Source organism: Schistocerca americana, chromosome 3 (genome assembly GCF_021461395.2).
Source record: "Schistocerca americana isolate TAMUIC-IGC-003095 chromosome 3, iqSchAmer2.1, whole genome shotgun sequence".
Lineage (NCBI taxonomy): Eukaryota > Metazoa > Arthropoda > Insecta > Orthoptera > Acrididae > Schistocerca > Schistocerca americana.
The window spans coordinates 307,122,794-307,142,516 of record NC_060121.1 but is presented as its reverse complement, the minus strand read 5'-3'; the positions used below and the strand labels follow the sequence as shown (position 1 = coordinate 307,142,516).

At 39.5% G+C, this 19,723-nt stretch overlaps 1 protein-coding gene across 1 annotated transcript in view; it reads left to right on the top strand.

The window, feature by feature from the left end:
• The first annotated feature begins 5,559 nt into the window (after window positions 1-5,559).
• The window catches only part of LOC124605091 (ketohexokinase-like), a 78,059-nt gene continuing 63,895 nt past the window's right edge, over window positions 5,560-19,723 (top strand). The window contains exon 1 of the mRNA XM_047136540.1: window positions 5,560-6,028. Within this exon, the coding sequence (XP_046992496.1) occupies window positions 5,931-6,028 (98 nt within the window). The 5' untranslated portion in view covers window positions 5,560-5,930. The remainder of the gene's footprint in view (window positions 6,029-19,723) is intronic.

The window sequence follows — 19,723 nt, the reverse complement described above, 5'->3', positions numbered from 1 at the left end:
CGGCTCTCTGTATTGCATAAAACTGAACCTGAATAATACTAAATAACTGAGACTAATAGCTTATGTGGGACCTAAGTCCTCAATAGAGTATTAGGGTCACACTTTCTTATTTTACATGTTGTTTAATTTCTGTCACTGTCCCAGTACCCTGATGGCAGCCACAGCACATGCTTAGACAACACACATGGGCATGTCGCCTTTTGCTAACTTTGATCACCGGCATATGCTTCTTCCTTTCCATCAGTGATGGCGCCAAATAACAGTTAAAATAATTTTCAGTAGTTTTGAGAGATTTAAAATTACTAGTTTTCGTCACAAACATTATTTCATTCGTCAATTACTACTGGGCCCAGTACTTCCCTGAATAACTTATGTGAGGGGCTTTTTGCTACTTGACATACACCGACAAGAGTGTATTTTAGTCTGAATGTGTGTATTTTGCAACTTAACTCAGGTCAGTCTAGTTTTTTGGCAACTGATCCACGTCACATGGGGATGGCCCCATCTATTTTTCATTTGAGTTACTGTTTTTTTAATTAAGGTTCACTTCTGGTTCCTAATTCTATTCTTTTGTTTTACACGACTTTCATCATGGACAATGATTTTTTTTTAAATCATGTGACAATGGTTTTTTTATCAACTGAGGAGTGCTGAAATCATTACCTTGTTACGCCAATTCTTACACTGCGGCATTTTGTAACCTATGACACAGCATTTGTAAGTACTTTTCTTTTGGTATGAACTTTCAAGTTGCATTTATTGAGCATATTTAAGCTTGTTCTTGTGGTATGTGATCCACACCACTTTCCTAGCTTGATACATAATATTATCTTCCATGTTTGATTAGTCATTCGGTATTTTAGGATGTGTCCGACAACTACATTAACTTTTAAAAATTACTTTGTACAGGTTTTTGGACCAGAAGAAGATGCAATTCATAAATAGCTGTGAAACCAAGTGTGTGGATTTAGAAGTGACCTGAAAACATACAACTACAATGGACCATTGGAGATATCATTCAGCTTTATTTTAATAATTTTCAACATCTGTTTTTCAAAAAAACTGCTCACTGCATGAAGTCTTAAGAAATCATATATTTAGCTGTTGTTGCCCCTGTTTTAAGATTACCTGTAAAACATTTATTTCTCACAACGCAGCTTCTATGTATTGTTCATTTAAAGTTATCGTAAATATATTTACTTTTTATGTATGATAATTTCAAGAGTTCAAACACTTTCAGAGCTGTACTTTCCTTGTAACTTCTGTGTGGTATCCTTTTCCCCCTCATGATTGTTGTATATGTTATGGTGGCTGCAGGGGGCTGGGAGGGAGGGTGGGAGTGAGTGTGCATCTTGAGTGTCTGTATTAACAGTAAGGGGGGGGGGGGGAGGAAGCTAGAAAGATAGTACAATTTTCTTCTTATATTTTAATTGTGTGTGTCCATGGGGTCATTCCATGTGAAAGGACCCTTCATAATAAAAAATAAAGTTTAAAAGATCTTACAGTGTGGCATATCTTTCTGTAGCTAATAGGTCAAGGAAGCAGAAACTAATCCCAGTTTTCATTGTATCCTGGCCTGAAAGGTGTAAAACAGTCACAAACTTACTTTTGGTGTCAGGGAAAAAAATTGTAAAATTTAATGTGAAATGTTGGCAGCCCTACAGACTAGTGTCTTTGAAGTGTGTTGTGCATATACTCTCTGGATAATTGTGAAGCTGTAACAGTGGTTTTACATTTATAATACAGGTAAATAAGTTCTGAATCTTTAAAAAAACATAATTTCTGTCACACCCGCAACACAGAAATAGACATTTACTCGTTTATCAGTTTAGTTTCATGATATGTAAAGTTGAAAGTTTGTAAAAGTGAGGTTAGTTACATGGGCTGCAACTTTGAATTATAATTTTTTTTTTTTTTTTTTTTTAGGAACACTCTATCATGTCAAGAAACGCGTTTCAGGTGTGACATGTCAAAGTGTTAGAGCTGTTACTGTGATACCAGAACTTTGTAACAAGGAAATTTTACTGTAACAACAGACACAGTTATTGTTGTGATTGTTGTTATTACCAAACAGCTGAAAGTATTATTCTTGTAATGTATTATAGGACAAGCATGTCATCCACTGAAAGGTGCCGCAAGTTTAGGGAAAAACTGAAGCAATCTCCAATTCAGTATCAGGCAATGTTAGAAAAGGAACACAAAAGAGATAAGTTACAGAGGGAGAAAAATAAAGCTGCCTTGCAGGATGACCAAGAGAAACTTAAAGATATGCAAGGTAGGGAAAGACAAGGAGGCATTGAGAAAAGAATAAAATTTCTGCTCAAACTCCTACTTCATCATGCATTTTGTCACCCTCTAAATCATATAGTTCCAAAAGATCACTTGGGAAGGTGGTAAACAAAGTGAAGAAAAGCTTACAATGCAGCCCAAGGAAACGAAAGGATGCAGTGGCAAAGCTGTTTAACGATGAGCTGCCTGAAGTTCCAAATAAACTTAAAAAAGATATGTACAAGAAATGGAACAAGTTTATCAGTGCAGATACAGAAAATAAAATTAAGAACTTCTACCTTCGTGATGACATAAGCCAAAAAGAACCAGGACGAAAAGATGTGGTTAGTGTCAAGAACCCTGAAACTGGAGAACCAGAACATTTATGCCACATAATGTGAGTATTTGTCGATACCACGCAAACATACAGTATTTGGTTGAAAGCGTTGCAATAGAAACCAATACATTTCCAAGTAGAGCACAAGATTTAGTTAGGATTCTTGTTTGTGACTGAAAATTATAAGTGTATGTCCAGTGTCTGCGAAAAGTGTAACACTTTAAATGCAAAGACCCTTGTTGATGAAGAAGTACTGAACAATGAGCTTGAATGGACTCAACGGAAAGATGTTGAAGGTCGCCCTTAGCGTATAGAAACAGTTAGGATAGTTTTGAATGTCATTAAAGAAATAGAAATACAGCTTCTGGGATTCAAACTGCACTGTTATGTTAAGAAGAAGCAATCAAAGTACTTTGAGGATGCAAAAGTAAATTTCAGTAATCACAATTTGGTTTTGCAGGTTGACTATGCTGAAAATTATACTTCTGTTTGTCAGGATGAGATCCAGAGTGCTCACTGGCACCAACAGCAGACAATTATATTTACAGCTGTGGCCTGGATTAAAGATGGTAACATACGCAGCTATGCCATTGTTAGCGATGACTTGTCCCACAATAAATATTCAGGTTGGACAATGCTTAAGCTGCTTTTTCAGGACCTAAAGAGACAATTTCCTTATCTTCAAAGAGTCAAGATTTTCTCCGATGGATGCACAGTGCAAATCAAGAATCACTTCACATTATTAAATGTTACATATTTACAAGCTGACTTCGGCATTACTGGTGACTGGAGGGGTTTTTTTTTTTTTGTCAGTTCTCACGGTAAAAGTGCAATGGATGGATTGGTGGTACCGTGAAAAGAACAGTGCGGGGAACTTTAACATCAAGGAGGGTTACTATTAACACTCCTCATGATTTTTATAAGTGTGTCAAGAAGAAACTGAAAGGAATTACAGCACTCTACTTAGCATCTGAAGAAATTAATTCAGCAATGGCTATGTTGGATAATCGTTGGAAAGGCGTACAGCCTATTCCAGGATTGCACATACTCCACTGCATTACAGCAGTTAAAGACGGAGTTATAAGGGTTTCTGCTACATATGCCCAACAGATTACAACAGTGATATCACTTCATAACCATGAAAATGCACACAATTCGATGTGTTGTGTTGATAGTGAAGAATCCTTGAAACTTACTATAGGAGACTTTGTACTGTCAGTGGTGACTGTCACTGGAAAGTCCTGTTTGAAAAAGAAATACTTTGCAGAAGTTCTTCAAGTTGATAAACAAGCTGAGCAGATCTTGCTGAAGTATATGTAACCCAGTGGGAAATGCTGGATTTGGCCCACAGAAGAAGACATATCTTGGGAAAATATTTCAGTAATCTCCCAGAAAGTAAATCCACCCAAGCTGTTGAGTAACAGGAGACAATTTGTTTTTCAGTAGCATTGAAATAGGCCTAGTTCTCTCTTGTTTAACTTTTTATCATTTTAACATAATAATTAAAGTATTTTCTTGGTGTTTTGTTTTAAATTTCACTCAATAATATTGATGTATCTATGTGTCACACCCACAACATGAAGAAAAAGAATATGTTGTCTTTTGGAAGTGTCTGTGAATAAAAGTTGTCATATCTTGTATGTTATTACTCCTTTCTTCACTGTGTGAAAAATTATCAACCATCCTGATTCAGAAGTAGAAAATGAAATAACTAAAGAACACAGCTATGTGCAAATGAAGGGTAAAGTTCTGTCACACCCGCAACACTTCTTCACAATTTTTTTTTTTTTAGCAGGTTGAGTTTAAAATTAAGAGCTAAAATATTTTACAGGAACTTAACAACATGCTATGCTATTCACTAAATTAAAGTTAGCCTTACTCGGACACCTGAAGTACAAATAAATAACTTTACGCATGAAAAATGTCACACCCGCAACAGTGGAATGACTCTATGGCACCTATCACATGTTGGCCCGTGGGCAATTACCTTTTAGTGCTTTCATTCTTGTGGTTATTTTATTATTATAATAAAGCTTACTTTTCTTTTACAAGCTGTACTGCTGTTCTACCCTTTAAAGTTCCCTGTTTATATTATTGTTACAGTTAGAAGCCTATTTTATCATATGTTCTGCTTTGATGTGTGTTTGAATCTGTTTAAACCAGTCTTAATTGCTTGCAATTTCTCAGCATGTGTTTTCTGCTCGATGGGAGACATGTAATTTTTCCTATCTACTCAAACTGCCCTTCAGGAGCTAGGAATACGTTTCCACTGAAATTCATTTTAATTTCTGCCCCATTTGCCTTTAGGTTAAATTAATTTTGTTACTGTGAAAGTAATGGAATGGTCCAAGAGCAGAATACTTAGTTACAACAAAGGAGGAATAGGGGTTAACACACCAATGAGGTAATAAGAAACTGATCACACCTTTCAGTTTGCTACAGCAAATTTCTAAGAACCATGGAAAATCTCTGCATGGTTTGGCAGGCACGAGTTTGAAGCATTTTTTCCGAATGCAAATGCGCAAACTCATTCACAGATGTCGGAGATAAGTAATGCTTTCCCAGGTTGTATGTCAGTAAATAATAAAATAAACACTTTTGCTGATAACATACAGAACTGAAGAAAAATAACTTGACAACACAGAAACATGAAACTGAAGGTAGTGAAAGGATGCGCTATTTCTGTGTATTCAGACTGCCTGTTTTTAGTTTCTAAACACCAAATATCATTCACCCCATTCTCTGCAATGTGTGAAAAGTACGAAATGAAAAAAGGATTCTGATGCAATATATACGGTAGTATCAACAAGACTACAACAGTTCACTTTTATAACTCCCATTATGCAACGAAATATTATCTATCTGCTCTTTACTGGTACTCTGAGAAATTCTAAATTATTAACACAGTTTGCATGAGAATACATCACACCTCTGTACTGTACACACACCGCTGATTTGCTAACGAGGGCTGGTTGGGTGGTATGCTTGTATTCCTCAATTAATCTGTTTAACAGGTTGCTTGGTCGATTAGGTAGACCTTCTCTCGAAAAAGGAAAGTGATAATAAGACAACGTCTATCTTTCTGGTAAATCACATCTCACATTCTGCTCCATAAATTTAATAATCATAAATCGAATAAAAGCCACATTTCACATAAATTCTCTGCTTCGCCCGCCAATGAGTTTGCACACTGCAACTATCACACGATGGCATGTCCTGCGAAAATATTTGTCAATGAGCTTTGCAACGTTTCTGGATTGGTGTATGTACAACCTAAACAACAATTTGTGATACACATTGGATCTTCGAGAAAGAACTAAACACGATGACTGCAACACAGCCGAAAATACTTTGCGTTGGGATGATTTGTGTCGACGAACTGTTGTACTGCAAAAGTTATCCAATCGAAGATTCCGACCAGAGGTATGTAACATGAAAATTACATATATCTAAAGTTTGATATACAGTACTTCTTATTCTTTGGAATTCTCTGTTCGCAGCCTATTGTTACAAAACTCCTTGCTTAACAGCAAAATATCTCAAGTTTAATTGCAAGAACCAGTATGATTTACAGCTAGATCACGAGCCCCCTCCCCTCACCGCCTCTTGCACGTAATTTCATTTTTTCCATATACTAGTGAAAACTCACAGAATTTTTTTGCGTTCTTTGAAATCTATCCAATAGAAATTTAAAACCGGTGTAAAAATAGGAGTTCTGAAACAGGCCCTCGACTTCATTGTATTCAGAGACAAATGCTAATGTTTTCAAAGACACATAAGAACTACATCCTAACGGAGAGCCTCGTCCCCAGAACAATACAACCACAAGGTTTCTAAATTCTTATCTTACAATTTGGGAGCTTGTAGCGATTTACATGGGAAATCTACCATTTTTGTGACAAAAATATAAAAATATCGTATAACAATGTACTCCATTAGGCCGCGTCAGCTGCTTGAATGAGCGAAAACTTTTAATTATTACATTTGCAACCGACTAACTACTGTGGTCACTAGTCACTACTATCTGTAGCAAAATTCTAGACAACGATATGCGATTTGAAAGCAAATGCCCCGTATCAGTGGAAGACACTGTTGATTCAACAAACAACAATTGTTACAAATCGAACTCACGAGCTTCACTTACCCTAAGAGCCACGGGTAAGAACTACCGTGGCTGTTCTTGACTACTGGAAAGCTTTTGATTAATACTGATCTATATACAATAAAGAAAATACGCTTGTTTTTTAAAACTATGTTTGCGACCGAAATGAGTTTTTTTTTTTTTTTTTTTTTTTTTTTTTTTTTTTTTTTTTTTTTTTTTTTGCAACGCGTTTCCGTGATCAAAGCAGTAATTTTGCATGTGTCCACCTTAGCAGTTTGGCCAGAAGTGGTTCTGCGTGGACATTGAAAACCTGGAGCTGGGAGCTTGTCGGTGTCGTCTGTACTCTACCATAACAAACTCAGGCTTGATTCAGGCACCATTATTCCTTCCGATAGTGAAACATTATGATTCACAGACCAGCGATCTTGGGCTTAAAAGCCAAAGTCACGAGACTACTGTTGGTCTAATTTCTCTCTCTCTCTTCCTCCTCCTTAAGGTCAGCTGTGTGGCAGTGGCTTTTGGGCAAAATAGTCGATACCAACCAATCTCTGGGATATCTTCCAGGCTCCAATTGCATAAAGCTGACTTAGACAAGCAGGTCTCTGTTCGAGTTGACATTTAGTTTCTCCAAGTGTTGGGAGCTACATGGCTTGGATAAGATCCTTTTGGAAAACTTGCCACATCTTTTTGAAACTAAAAGAGACTATAAAATCCGATTTTTCGACTGTCTTTACAGCACTCCTCTTCATGTTAACGGAACTCACACTTCTCGAAAACTTGGATATTTTTTCTCCAATGCTTCTAGCCCCGAGTTGGGAGGGTGAGCTGACAGGTAGTACCAAAACCCAACCAATAAAGAGAGTTTAGATTGGCAGTCTTCCTGAAAAACAATTTCTGAACAATTGTAGCAGTAATACAATAGTAATAAAAACATAGCTACATGTTTATTGTTATGAAGAGATAATGGGGGCATGTTTGAATTAATATTTGAGATCCAAAAGGACTTACATGGAATATCTGGCGCTCCTGAATCAGTTAAAAGATTGCACATAATTGTATTGTTAATAGAGGCAATTATGTTCAGACAAGTACAAAAGCACTACAGAGTAGAAATTTTGGAAACATCTAACTGCGTTGAAATGCACTAGAGCCTTAATTACAATGAAGGCATTATGTCAAGTCATGACTATATGAATATAGACTACACCGAAACTTCTGAATAATGGGAATACGATTCAGAGATGTTGTTTTTGAGGAACACTATTGAGAAAATTTATAGAATCAACATTTGAAGCTGACAGCAGAAGATTCTACTGCTGGCAACATACATTTTCATAGGGACCAGGAAGATAAAATACGAAAAATTGGGGCTCACATGGCGGTGTGTAGACAGTTGTTTTACCCTCTCCCTATCTGCAATTGGAACAGGCAAGGAAATAACTAGTAGTGGTATAGAATACCCTCTGCCACACACTATACAGTGACTTGCGAAGTATGTGTGTATATGTAGATGTAAACAAGGTCTCTTTTAATTCACCCACAATGAGTGCATGAAGGGTTGGGGTGTTCACACTAAGAAATTTCATCTTCATTTGTTTAATTCAATGCACTGATTTAAAAAGTCAAATATTTGGGAACAATGTCTTAGCATGCAAGGGGAAATCAGCTTGTGAAAAATAGGACAGGATGTTCGCGATAGAGCTTAATTATGCATATCACAATGGTCTTGGGTCAACCTATTAAGGAATTCCTGTATGAGTGCGATATGTAGATGGACCTCATATAGTTTTCACTTAATACTTGTTCTTGAAACATTGTAATTGTTACTTTTATCTTCAATTATCTGACAATTCAGGTGATACAGCGTTTCTGTGACACACTGTGAGGCTAACAAACATGTGATCAATGGTGCTACTGTTCTTTGTATATCTTGAATATTCTTTATTACCCCGATTTGGTATAGGTCTAACACATGGAGCAATATTCTAGGATGGGACACTCAAATGATTTGAAAGCAGTCTGCATTGAAACTGATTTCATTTTCCCCTTAGCCTCTCAATGAGTTGTTTTACCTGTGATTGAACTTATGTGATTATTCCATTTCATGTCCCCATAAACTGCTACACCAAGATATGTATTTCAGTTACTTATTCAGTTTGTGACATTGTTATGTTGTAGTCACAGAATACTATGTTTTTGCATTTTGTAAAGTGAGCAATGTTTTAATTTAAAGCAGGTCACTTTGAAATTTTCTAACGATCTGGCCTGATATTCGTGCAGCTTTTTTGAGATAGTACTTCATTATGATAACTGTATCATATGCAAAAATATCTCAAGTTACTGTCAATATTATCTGCAAAGTTATTAATATACAAAATTAACAGCGAGTGTCCCAACACACTTCCCAGGGATATGTGTGAAGTTACTTCTACATTTCTCAATGACTCTGTATCAAAAATAATATGCCTCATCATTTCTATCAATAAATCCTCAATCCAGTCACAAATATCGTTTGATACTTCGTACTTTCACTACTAAGCATTGATATTATACTGATTAAAAGTTTTTCTGAAGTCCTTTAAAAACTGAATCCAGAAGTATGCCTCAATTTACAGCTTTCATAGTGTAATGTTAGGAGAATTTTATTTGGGTTTCACATGACCAGTGTTAAGTTGTGGTACACAGCTCGTTTATGAAGCACAATACACTGGTTACATAGAATACAATACTCGAACCCAAGTGCAGGTGGAATCGATTATGAGCTGTAGCAGAGAATACGGTTGGCAGAATAAACCTCCAAAAGTTTACGTTCACCACTATGGTCATTGTAGAAGTAACAGCTATACAGCGTCTTATCACTGAGGCAGGACAACATAAGAGGGCCTCCACTAGGTTGGCATCTGTGTTCTAAGCCTGAAGAAGCTGATTGGCACCACATGATTCCACAAGGTTCCCGGTTGTATGTTTCTGGCTTGCAGTGTCGCTCATGGTGTAATGCAGTAATCTGTGTGCTGCTGGTAGTGGGACCATGCAAACGCAATTTCACATATTGATCTCTGAATCACTGGATACAGCATCCCTACTCCACCCTCCACCCTCCAAGAGACAACATACAGGATTCATAGGTCGAACTTATGCCAGCTCTTGTGTGGAAGAAGAGGGGCCACCTCAGATATCCAGGGATGCACTTTCTCATTTCAACATCACTGCTCAGTGAGGCTGGGTGCTGCAGTACTGCTGCTAAGCCTGGCACCTTGCTAGGTGGTGGTGCTGCTGAGCATATTGTTGTGTCAGTGCCATTGTCAACATGAGAGTGGATTAGGTCCGTGGCTTCAGCAGAGGCTGTTACTTCTTGTCATGGAAAGAGTGTGAGGAGCCAGTTCATGGCAGCTGCAGGAAACTGGCACCTATATGCCTCTTGCTGCTGCTGTTGCTGCAGCTGTTGTAGCTGAAGAAGAGGCAATGTTGAAATCTGAGCCCAGGATTGAAGGTGGTATGACGTGGAAGCCCTGGTTGGGGCAGCCTAGACTGCAGCTGGTTCCGATGGTGCTCCACATCAAAGGTCGTGTGCCAGAGTCTTTGCAGGTATCCAACCTGTCTGCTTGCCAAACAAATGTTTGCACCCACACCACACTGTCTGTTCTGAACTGCTAGTGTGCAGATGTTAGCTTGTTCTACTGTGGGTGGAGGAAGTGCAAGGAGGTCTGAGATTGTCTACCATGTGGGATCTCTGCAGGAGTCCTCCCAGCAACTGGCATAGCCATGTAAGATTCAAGAGTTAATGTATTTTCTGTGAGTGAATTGACTGAACCTCTACATTAAGGTTTTCTTTGAAACTGCAAACCATTTGATTCACCTCTCCATTGGATTGAAGATGGAAAAGAGCAGTACAGAGATGACAGATTCTGTATTGGTAAAAAAAAAAAATTCATAAATGTGAATGATGCAAACTTGGAGCTGACATGTTGCTTCCTTCACATATATCACACAAAACATTCACCAAGTATTCCAATTGGACAGATTTATTTGCAACACAAGAAACAACTTCGGAAATTTAAAAACAATAACTAACTGCTGAAGAACAAGGAAATAAAACTTTCTTGACTGACTGATTGGTCAAATGAACTGAATTCCAAAAAGTAAGTCACAGGTAGAATCTTTTAAAATTCTGTATGAATGAATTTTGTAATACTGACATTAAATCCAACACTTTCCAAGTGCAGGAGACATAGCAAAATAGAATGCCAAAGTCCTCTCCACTCGGCAACATCCCATTTGGCAAAGTCCCATTTCATGGTGACAGTGATGCGCAGAGGAGTTGATCTTGGTATTGCATCATCCAGGTGGGGCCTACCTGATGCGGCTAGCTGCACTGGAACTGCTAGGTGCCATCTCAGCATGGGTCTAAATAGTCATCTTTGGGGGGAGTAACAGTTTTGTTTGATTGGCTCAAATTTCGTTTCTGTGGAAGTAGGAAATAGTTCAGCCCGCAAGCACTGATCAGCCTGTGCACATGCCTTGGAGCTGTTTCAGGTGTGGCCACTGGTGTTGCCCTCTGTTGATCTACCAGTAAGATGGTCAGTTTGAGTTCATGCTTTGCACGGCCTGAAGTATCATTGCTGTAATGTCTGTTGTGTGGGTTGTTTTTGATGCCTCTTGCACTTGTCGCCATGGAAGGGTCCATTGCTTGTGACCACTACCCTGGGAAAATCTTCAATGGTGAAAACTTGTGTGAATGCTTTGATTGTGGTTTCTGCTGTTGTTGTACACTTTTGCCTCAGAAAAAGCGACTATCACTGTGAGTCACATATTAGCCAAAAACGTCCTGCATAGTCGACATGCACACAGTCCACAGGATCAAATGGTTTAGGCCATAGGGAAAAACATTAGGAGGAACAGCCTGTTGAGATGCACATTCCAGGCATGTGTGTGCCAGGTCCTCGATTTCTTTGCCCACAACTGGCCAATAGACGTGATGGTGAACCAAGATCTCCGTGTGAGTGATGTTCCAGTGTCCTGCATGAAGTAAAGAAAGCACTTTGCCACATACTGAATTTGCATTGACTACCTGCTAAGACTCATGTGATGAACCAACAAGTGGCATGCCACCAAGAGCAGTTAGACCTTACATCAAGGTTCTCAGTATTGGGCTGGACTGTGCCGGTTGGCGATCAGGCCAGCCCAGTCTCACCCATTTTGGGAACTGCCAACTGCTGTGATAATTGATGGGATAATTGCAAAATCTTCCAGAATGTGGTATGCCTCGGCATCTGTATTGAAACAAACGACCTCCTATTGATTGAACGCCATGTCTGGATCATCTGGGAGCCTGGTAATGTTTCTCCATTGGCATGATAACTGGTAGGCTTGTATACAATATTATTGCATGCTGACAGGAACAGGTCATACCACTGTGAGTGATACACTTTTGTATGTGGTAGCGATGGTCAGGGACTGAACAAAGCCAGCAGTGGTTTGTGTTTTGTCACCAGATGAAACTGAACTCCCTACAGTTATAATAAAACTTGCAAATTAACTAGAGCCTCCTATTTTATCTAGGCATAGTTTTGAAGAGCTGAATTCATAATCTTTGAGTCAAATACTATGGGGCCGGCCGGAGTGGCCGAGCGGTTCTAGGTTCTACAGTCTGGAACCGAACAACCACTACGGTCGCAGGTTCGGATCCTGCCTCGGGCATGGATGTGTGTAATGTCCTTACGTTAATTAGGTTTAAGTAGTTGTGATACTGTAACTGCCTGAAGACGAGTTATTGTGTTGTCTGTGTGAGCAGAAGATTAATTAATTAATAACAGTGACTCTACGCTGATGACCTCGATGTTGAGCGCCCATAAACCCCCCCCCCCCCCCCAACAGTGACTCTACTTATATTTAAATGCATCATGCAGTATGAGACATGACCACAGATGTTTACTAAACGTTCTGAATATTATTTTTCTCCTACTCATTATGTTGTATTACAAAACCCTTAATTTAATTTCAGATTTCTTGTTATAAATATATACTGCATTTGCAGATGACCATCTCTGCAATGTGTGTTCTAGAATCTATTTCCTTTTCATATCAAAATTTATACCGTAGTAGCTGACTGGTACGAGTCATGCTTGCCTGGGAGTTGTCAGTACTGGAAGACAAACGATAAAACATCCCCTCTCTCACGTCTTTTAATACATGAGGTAAGCGGCCAACTTCACTTACGAGTTAGCTCATGGCCAAATTTACCAATGTCAATTAAAACTACGCACATCTTAAAATATTACTGTCTCTGTAAGTGGTTTTCATCATGATGGATGGTCACAAATGAACTGGGTTCTAAACAGCTGAAATGACACGATTATTGCGTACATAAAATGTAAGAACTGAAATATATTTACAGTCAAAATGAACACTTATCTTCTGTTATGCAACTTCTTCTTTGCTGTGACTGTGCGTTAGAGCGTAGGTACGTTTATATACATTGATAGAACCAGAGTAACACTTATGCTGAAATACACTTGCTGGTATAACAACTCGAAGCAAGCACTGTTCAGTAGAAACTCTTTCTCGTAGCCCTGTTCAAGGACAAAGCTCACCAAGATATGCAAGGACTTGAGGATTAACTTGAATAGTCTAAACAGTTGTCCCTAACTCTGTTGCTTGCTGTGGACTTAGCGTTGACTGGAACGTAGTCTGGCATAAACTGACCTTGTGTCCGTGCGTCAGTCTATTCCAAGACAGGCCTCTGACAGTTGCGCGGAGAACTTCTGTGAGTGTGTCTTGCTGCTTCCGTCTCACTGGTGTGTCCAGCGATGCTTCGATAGCAAGGAGCATCTTTGTGGTGTCGATAGCAGGCGTCAGCACAACGCATGCCGACTACACCATAGTTTCGTTTGTTACTGAGTTAGAAAACTACATTCTTAAGAAGCTCTTAACGTTACTTGGCGCTTTTTGATTTGACTTTTAGTTGCTAGATGAATATTATAGTAAAATAGGTCTGAGAGCCGCGGGCCGCAGAATACTTGATTCACGGCTCAAGTGGCACGTGAGCTACAGTTTGACGACCACTGATCTAGAGAATGAATCTTCTGGTCGAGGAACAGGAAAAGTATTTACAATAACTTGCACATTCACTGTTTTGAAGGCCCCACAAAGTCTAAGTGAGCCATTGGCCTTCCTAATGATTATTAATGGAAACGCACAGGAGCTGGACTAAATTGGTGGATGACTTGGTTAAGGTCCAGTCCCACCTTGACTCAGTCGCGCAGAACGTGGGGCACTGGGCGGGCTTAGAAAAAATGGCTAACAGTGGTTTCCGTGACTTGGATCCGAGCCAGTATGACCTTTGCACAACCCATCCCAGAGAATAAAAACTGGGAAACTTTGTGCATAGTTCATCGACATCTTGAAATGGAATCTCAGTGGAAACTAAATGAACTTTTCTGTTAATTGAGAAATCGAATGCATTACAAGCCTCTATGTCAAAGATGTTGTCGGTGCATTAGTGAACTGTTAACCAAGAAAGAAAAACCTCTGACAACACACGTATAAAATCGTCAGCCTGGAAAGTTTCTTTGATTTGTAAATTGTGGCCAATACATGTTGCAACTTTCTTAGCAAACAGTTGTAATCTGGGTGACCCAAGCACTGCATAGGTATTCCACTTAATAAAGGAGACTGAAGCTTCCATGTCCACTTGAAAAATTACTGATGATCAATTAACAGTTTATGTGTTTTATCTGAGTGAAGATTAGCTGTGTCACAGGGCGTCTTTGACATCTGAAAGGTACAAACAGTGCTGATGTGTCTCCGTTTTCTACAGTAGAAACAAACATCCTAACGCCTAGACCACTGATGGCGGCGCAGTGGCACACTGGACTCGCTTTCGGGAGGACGACGGTTCAAACACGCGTCCGGCCATCCTATTTCAGGTTTTCCGTGACTTTCCTAAATCGTTTCAGGCAAATGCCGGGATGGTACCTTTGAAAGAGCACGGGCGATTTCCTTCCCCATCCTTCCATAAACCGAAGGGACCGATGACTCGCTGTTTGGTCCCTCCCTCAAATAAACCAACCAATAATCCAACCACAGACGACGGCGCGTGTGTCGAGATAAAAACACTCAGGTCAAGAAAGGAACGAACCTCGAAAAGTACGTGACACTGAACTGCAGCTAAAGTTGATGAAGATTCTACGCGCAAATCGATGTGAGGATGTTGCATGTCTCTTTCGCTACATCGGAGCGCACATCCGTGACTTGGTTGTTGACAAGAACTATCCTTCACTCACATTGTAGTCTGCTTCCTTGTCGGCCGCGTCGGTTGTTGTCCCTATTAACCCTTGTTTACACCGGAGCGAACACAAGCGAACGAGAACTCTCTGGTGTAAACAGCAGGAGAGCGCAAGTGAACAGCATTCTGTTTCCAATACGTATTATCGTGTTCCACTGGTTGACGGTATTACAGCGAACTATCAAAGGAAGTTCACGCTCTCTCCGCTTCGGCGCTAGCAGTGCGAAAATGTTTCGTCTGTGTTCATATCTATGGAGTAAGTATTTGGATGTACACAACGAGAATTATGTCTGCAAAATCTCCTGCAGCTCGTCGCGTGATTTTGGGACGGCGCATTTTTTAGCACGTATAGCACTTATCGTATTTTGAGTGTTACTACTTCGCCGCTACAGACGGATCACCTTCACAAGTACCGGTAACTTTGTATACGCGTTTTACAGACATATTAGCAATTTGATATCAGGAAATGTAGTTGGCTTAAAGATGTGAAGAGCAATAGTATTGTGGTTTTTTCGTCGCAGTAACATAGGTCATATTCTACTGTATTTAAGTTTTTTTTTTTTTTTGGTAACGGGATACGAAGTGAAAGCCAACAATATATATATATATATATATATATTTTTTTACGGTTTCCGTTGCACTTATTCATAATGTCGAATCTGTGTTGTAATTAATTGTTACTATGACCTGTAGACGGCGCCAAAGTGTCACCAAAAAACGATGTATTTGGAACTATGAAATTGTTACAGTAAATGCTGTAAGCGATTTGCACCAGCTGCTTGCCCATTACTATTTTCAATTTTTCTTGATTTACCCTTTTGTTTTGTGTAGTCAAGTAACATATCTGTAACATTTTTTCGCAATCTCATCAGAAAAGTAAAATTATACACTACAAAAAAAAAAAAAAATACAAGATCAGCGCTCGAATTTTGGAGTAATAAAAGAAGTGACAGACAAAAAAAATTTTTAAAAAGTTTTCTGTTGAACTGATTCTTATTGTCGAGTTTGTGCTAATTAATTACGTTACTCTGTCACTACATGGGAAACTCTCATGCAGAAATATTTGGATACATGTAATAAATTGAGTACCTCCGTCAATGGGAGGATGTCATGTACAAATTTTATCTGCTTGTGAACATAGCACCAATATGCATACACTGATTGGCAGTTTACTCAAACACATTTGTAAACACATGGCCGTAAAACTGCTGACATCATCTCTACAGTACAAGACTGTATAATTACGTGTCTCAGTAGTTTTCAACATATAAAGTGCCTCAAATCATATGACATTTACAATTATAAATTTTTTGTACAAATCTGTGAAAAGTAACTGGTCCTCCATTCAAATACTTCTCTTTACATCCAAAGCACCGACGATATTGCACCATAGCTGTTACTAAAATTCAAACGTGCAGAAACGTATATAAAACAAGGCGGATAGTGAAATATTCCAAGTTTTGTTATTACTGTATTACAAGCAGCGTCGTCCCAAAATCTGTGACTGTATGCCTCCGTACGTGCCCTAATTTCTCTTATCTTCGTGGTCCTTTTCTGAAATATGTTGGCGGTAGTAAAACCCTTCTTCAGTCAGCTTCAAATGCCAGCTATCTAAATGTTCCCAGTACTGTTTCTTGAAAAGAACGTCACCTTACCCCCAGTGATTGCTATTTGACGTCCTGAAGCATCTCCATAATACTTGCGTATTGTGCGAACCTACCGCTAAAAAATCTAGCAGCTCACCTCTGACTTGCTTCAATGTCTTCCTTTAATCCGATATACTGCGGATCCCAAATACACAAGGAGTACTAGTGTCCTCTATGTGGTCTCCTTCCTAAAATTCTCCCAGTAAACCGAAGTCGACCATTGGTCTTCCCTACCACAATCCTTACATGCTCGTTCCATTTCAAACGCTTTGTTAAGCTACACCTAGATATTTAATAGACGTGACTGTCAAGCAAGGCACTACTAATGCTGTATTTGAACATTACGGGTTTCTTTTTCCTACTAATCTGCATTAACTTGTATTTTTGTACATTTAGAGCTAGCTGCCATTCACCACACCAACTAGAAATTTTGTGTAAGTAATTTGTATCCTCCTACAGTCACTGAACGACTTCTTCACGTATATCACGGCATCATCATCAAACAGCCACAGATTCCTGCTCACCTGATCATTTATATATATAGTAAACAACAGCGGTCTTTCACACTTAACTGGGGCACTTCTGACAGTACCTTTTGATGAACAGTCGATGACGAGGACTACCTGCTGGGTACTGTTACCTAAGAAGTTTTCGAGCCACTCACATATCTGGGAACCTATACTGTATCTTCGTACCTTCGATAACACTCCACAGTGGGGCTCAGTGTCAAATAATTTTGGAAATCCAGGAATATTAAATCTGTGGTAAAGGCTGCCAGTCTTGCTCGCGATATGAAAGCAGAGCTCACTACATGCAGCATAGTCGACAGGACCAATTGCGGACCTCTGGTACAGAGCCGAGTGGAGGGGCTGAATCAGAGGCTCAGACGGTTCTGCGACCGTGTAGGCTGCTGATTCCTCGACTTGCGCCGTGGGGTGGTGGGGTTTCGGGTTACACTAAATACGTCAGGAGTCCATTACACTCAGGAGGCGGCTACACGGGTAGTGGGGACTGTGTGGCGTGGCTGGGCAGTATTTTAGGTTAGAGTGTGTGGGGGAAACACAAAAAGGGCTTCAGTCTCAGAGAGTGCAGGTCGAACACAGGAAGAATTTGGATCTAGGAACCATCGGAAAAACAGCTGTAAATTTTCGTAGCTGCGTTGGGAAAGTACCAGAGCTCCAAGAGCTAATTGAAAGCACTGATGCTCAAATCGTTATAGGAAATGAAAACTTGCTAAAGGAGAAGACAGTTTCAGCAGAAATTTTTGCGAAGGACCTAACGGTGTTGAGAAAGGATAGGCTAAATACAGTTGGCGGTGGCGTGTTTGTTGCTGTTGGAAGTAGTTTATCCTGTACGAAATTTAAGTAGATAGTTCCTGTGTGGTAGTATATGTTGAGGTCATTCTTGGCAACCGGAACAAAATAATAATTGGATTTTTTACCGATTTCCCAAGTCAGATGTTACAGTTGCTGAAAGGTTCGAAGAAATCTTGAGTCTAATTTCAAAATACGTCCGCGACTCATACAATTATGGTTCATGGCGACTTTAATTTACCCTCGATAACTTGGCGAACATACATGTTTAAATCCGAGGGTATCCATAAAACATCATCCGAAATTGTGCTAAACGCATTCTCTGAAAATTATTTCGAACAATTGGTCCATGAGCCCACTCGAATAGTAAATGCTTGTGAAAACACACTTGACGTCTTAGCAACAAATAATCGTGAACTTATAACGGACGTCGAAACGGATACAGGGATTAGTGAACACAGGGTTGTCGTAACGAGACTGAATACCAGACCTGCAAAATCCTCCAATAATAAACAAAAATATATCTACCCAAAAAAGCAGGTAAAAAAATTCGCTTGACACCTTCCTGAGGTCTCCACTCCCTCCAAATTAACAATTGTAGTGCCTCGGGAATTGCAGTGTAAGTTCTACAGACACTCGGCTTTCCACCGTCTCGAACACACGATATTTTAAGAACGAGGGTGAGAGGGTGGAGATGTGTCTACCTCGCCGCCGGTTTCTGTGTGTGCAGGATGGACGTGTATCGGGAGAATCACCGGGAGAATACTGCAATAGTGGCGGTCGATCGGCGCGGACAGTTGTTTGCCGCTCGCGCCATAGAAGCTGTATAAACAGTACAGGGAGCAAGCACGCTTTATTCCTTGATGGTGTAACGACTGTATTTGTTGTGAACAAATGAATTATGTATTAAACTAAAGACACTTTCATTTGGTTTTGTGCTGTTGGACTTGCTAGAAGCAAGAACTGGGTTTACAATGGTTATTAAACCAAACATATTGTAATTGTATCTCTTAGTATCCGATGGTCCAAGACGGGGTCTAGTGAAGCAGGGGATACAACCCGTCGGCTTTGACCAATGACGTCATACCTTAGCCATAGAGAGTAATGTCTTCACTTCGAGGCATAGATAATAAAACAGACCTGTGTTCCAATGAGCGCCATCATTAAAATAATTGAATGTGTATCTAAAAGCAATCGCTTGGTATTCCTTAAATTATTCATCGCCTGAATTAATTAAATTAATTGGTTGTTTCTTATTCAAACGGTATTTAATATTATTCGTAATGATATTGAGGTAATTTGGAGTATTAGTTGTTTATTATAGAACAATTTTTAGTGTCTTATTTTCGTTTATAGGAATGGATTTGTCTATCGCAATGAGGCTTGACGATTTAAGAGAAGCCATGGGCGAAGACATGTTGACCACAATTTGCTTCTTGCAAATGTGTGGTCTTATTGCTGAATACGTCCGATGTCGTGAGTGCGGCGAACATATGCGCCTCACCAGTGTATCAAGTCGCCGTACTCACGACTTATTTGTATGGAGGTGCAGCAGAGACCGGCTATGGCGATCTATTAGCAGGGGAACGTGGTTCGAGAAATCTAAGCTCGCCCTGAGAGACATAATGAAAATCACATATTGTTGGTGTTTAAGATATCCTGTATGGCTCTGTGTGCATGAATGTCGTGTGAGTAAGCGTACGGTAGTAGACAGGTACTCGTTTTGTAGGGAAGTTTGTGGGGAATATATGAAATATAGGGGGCCGTTGGGGG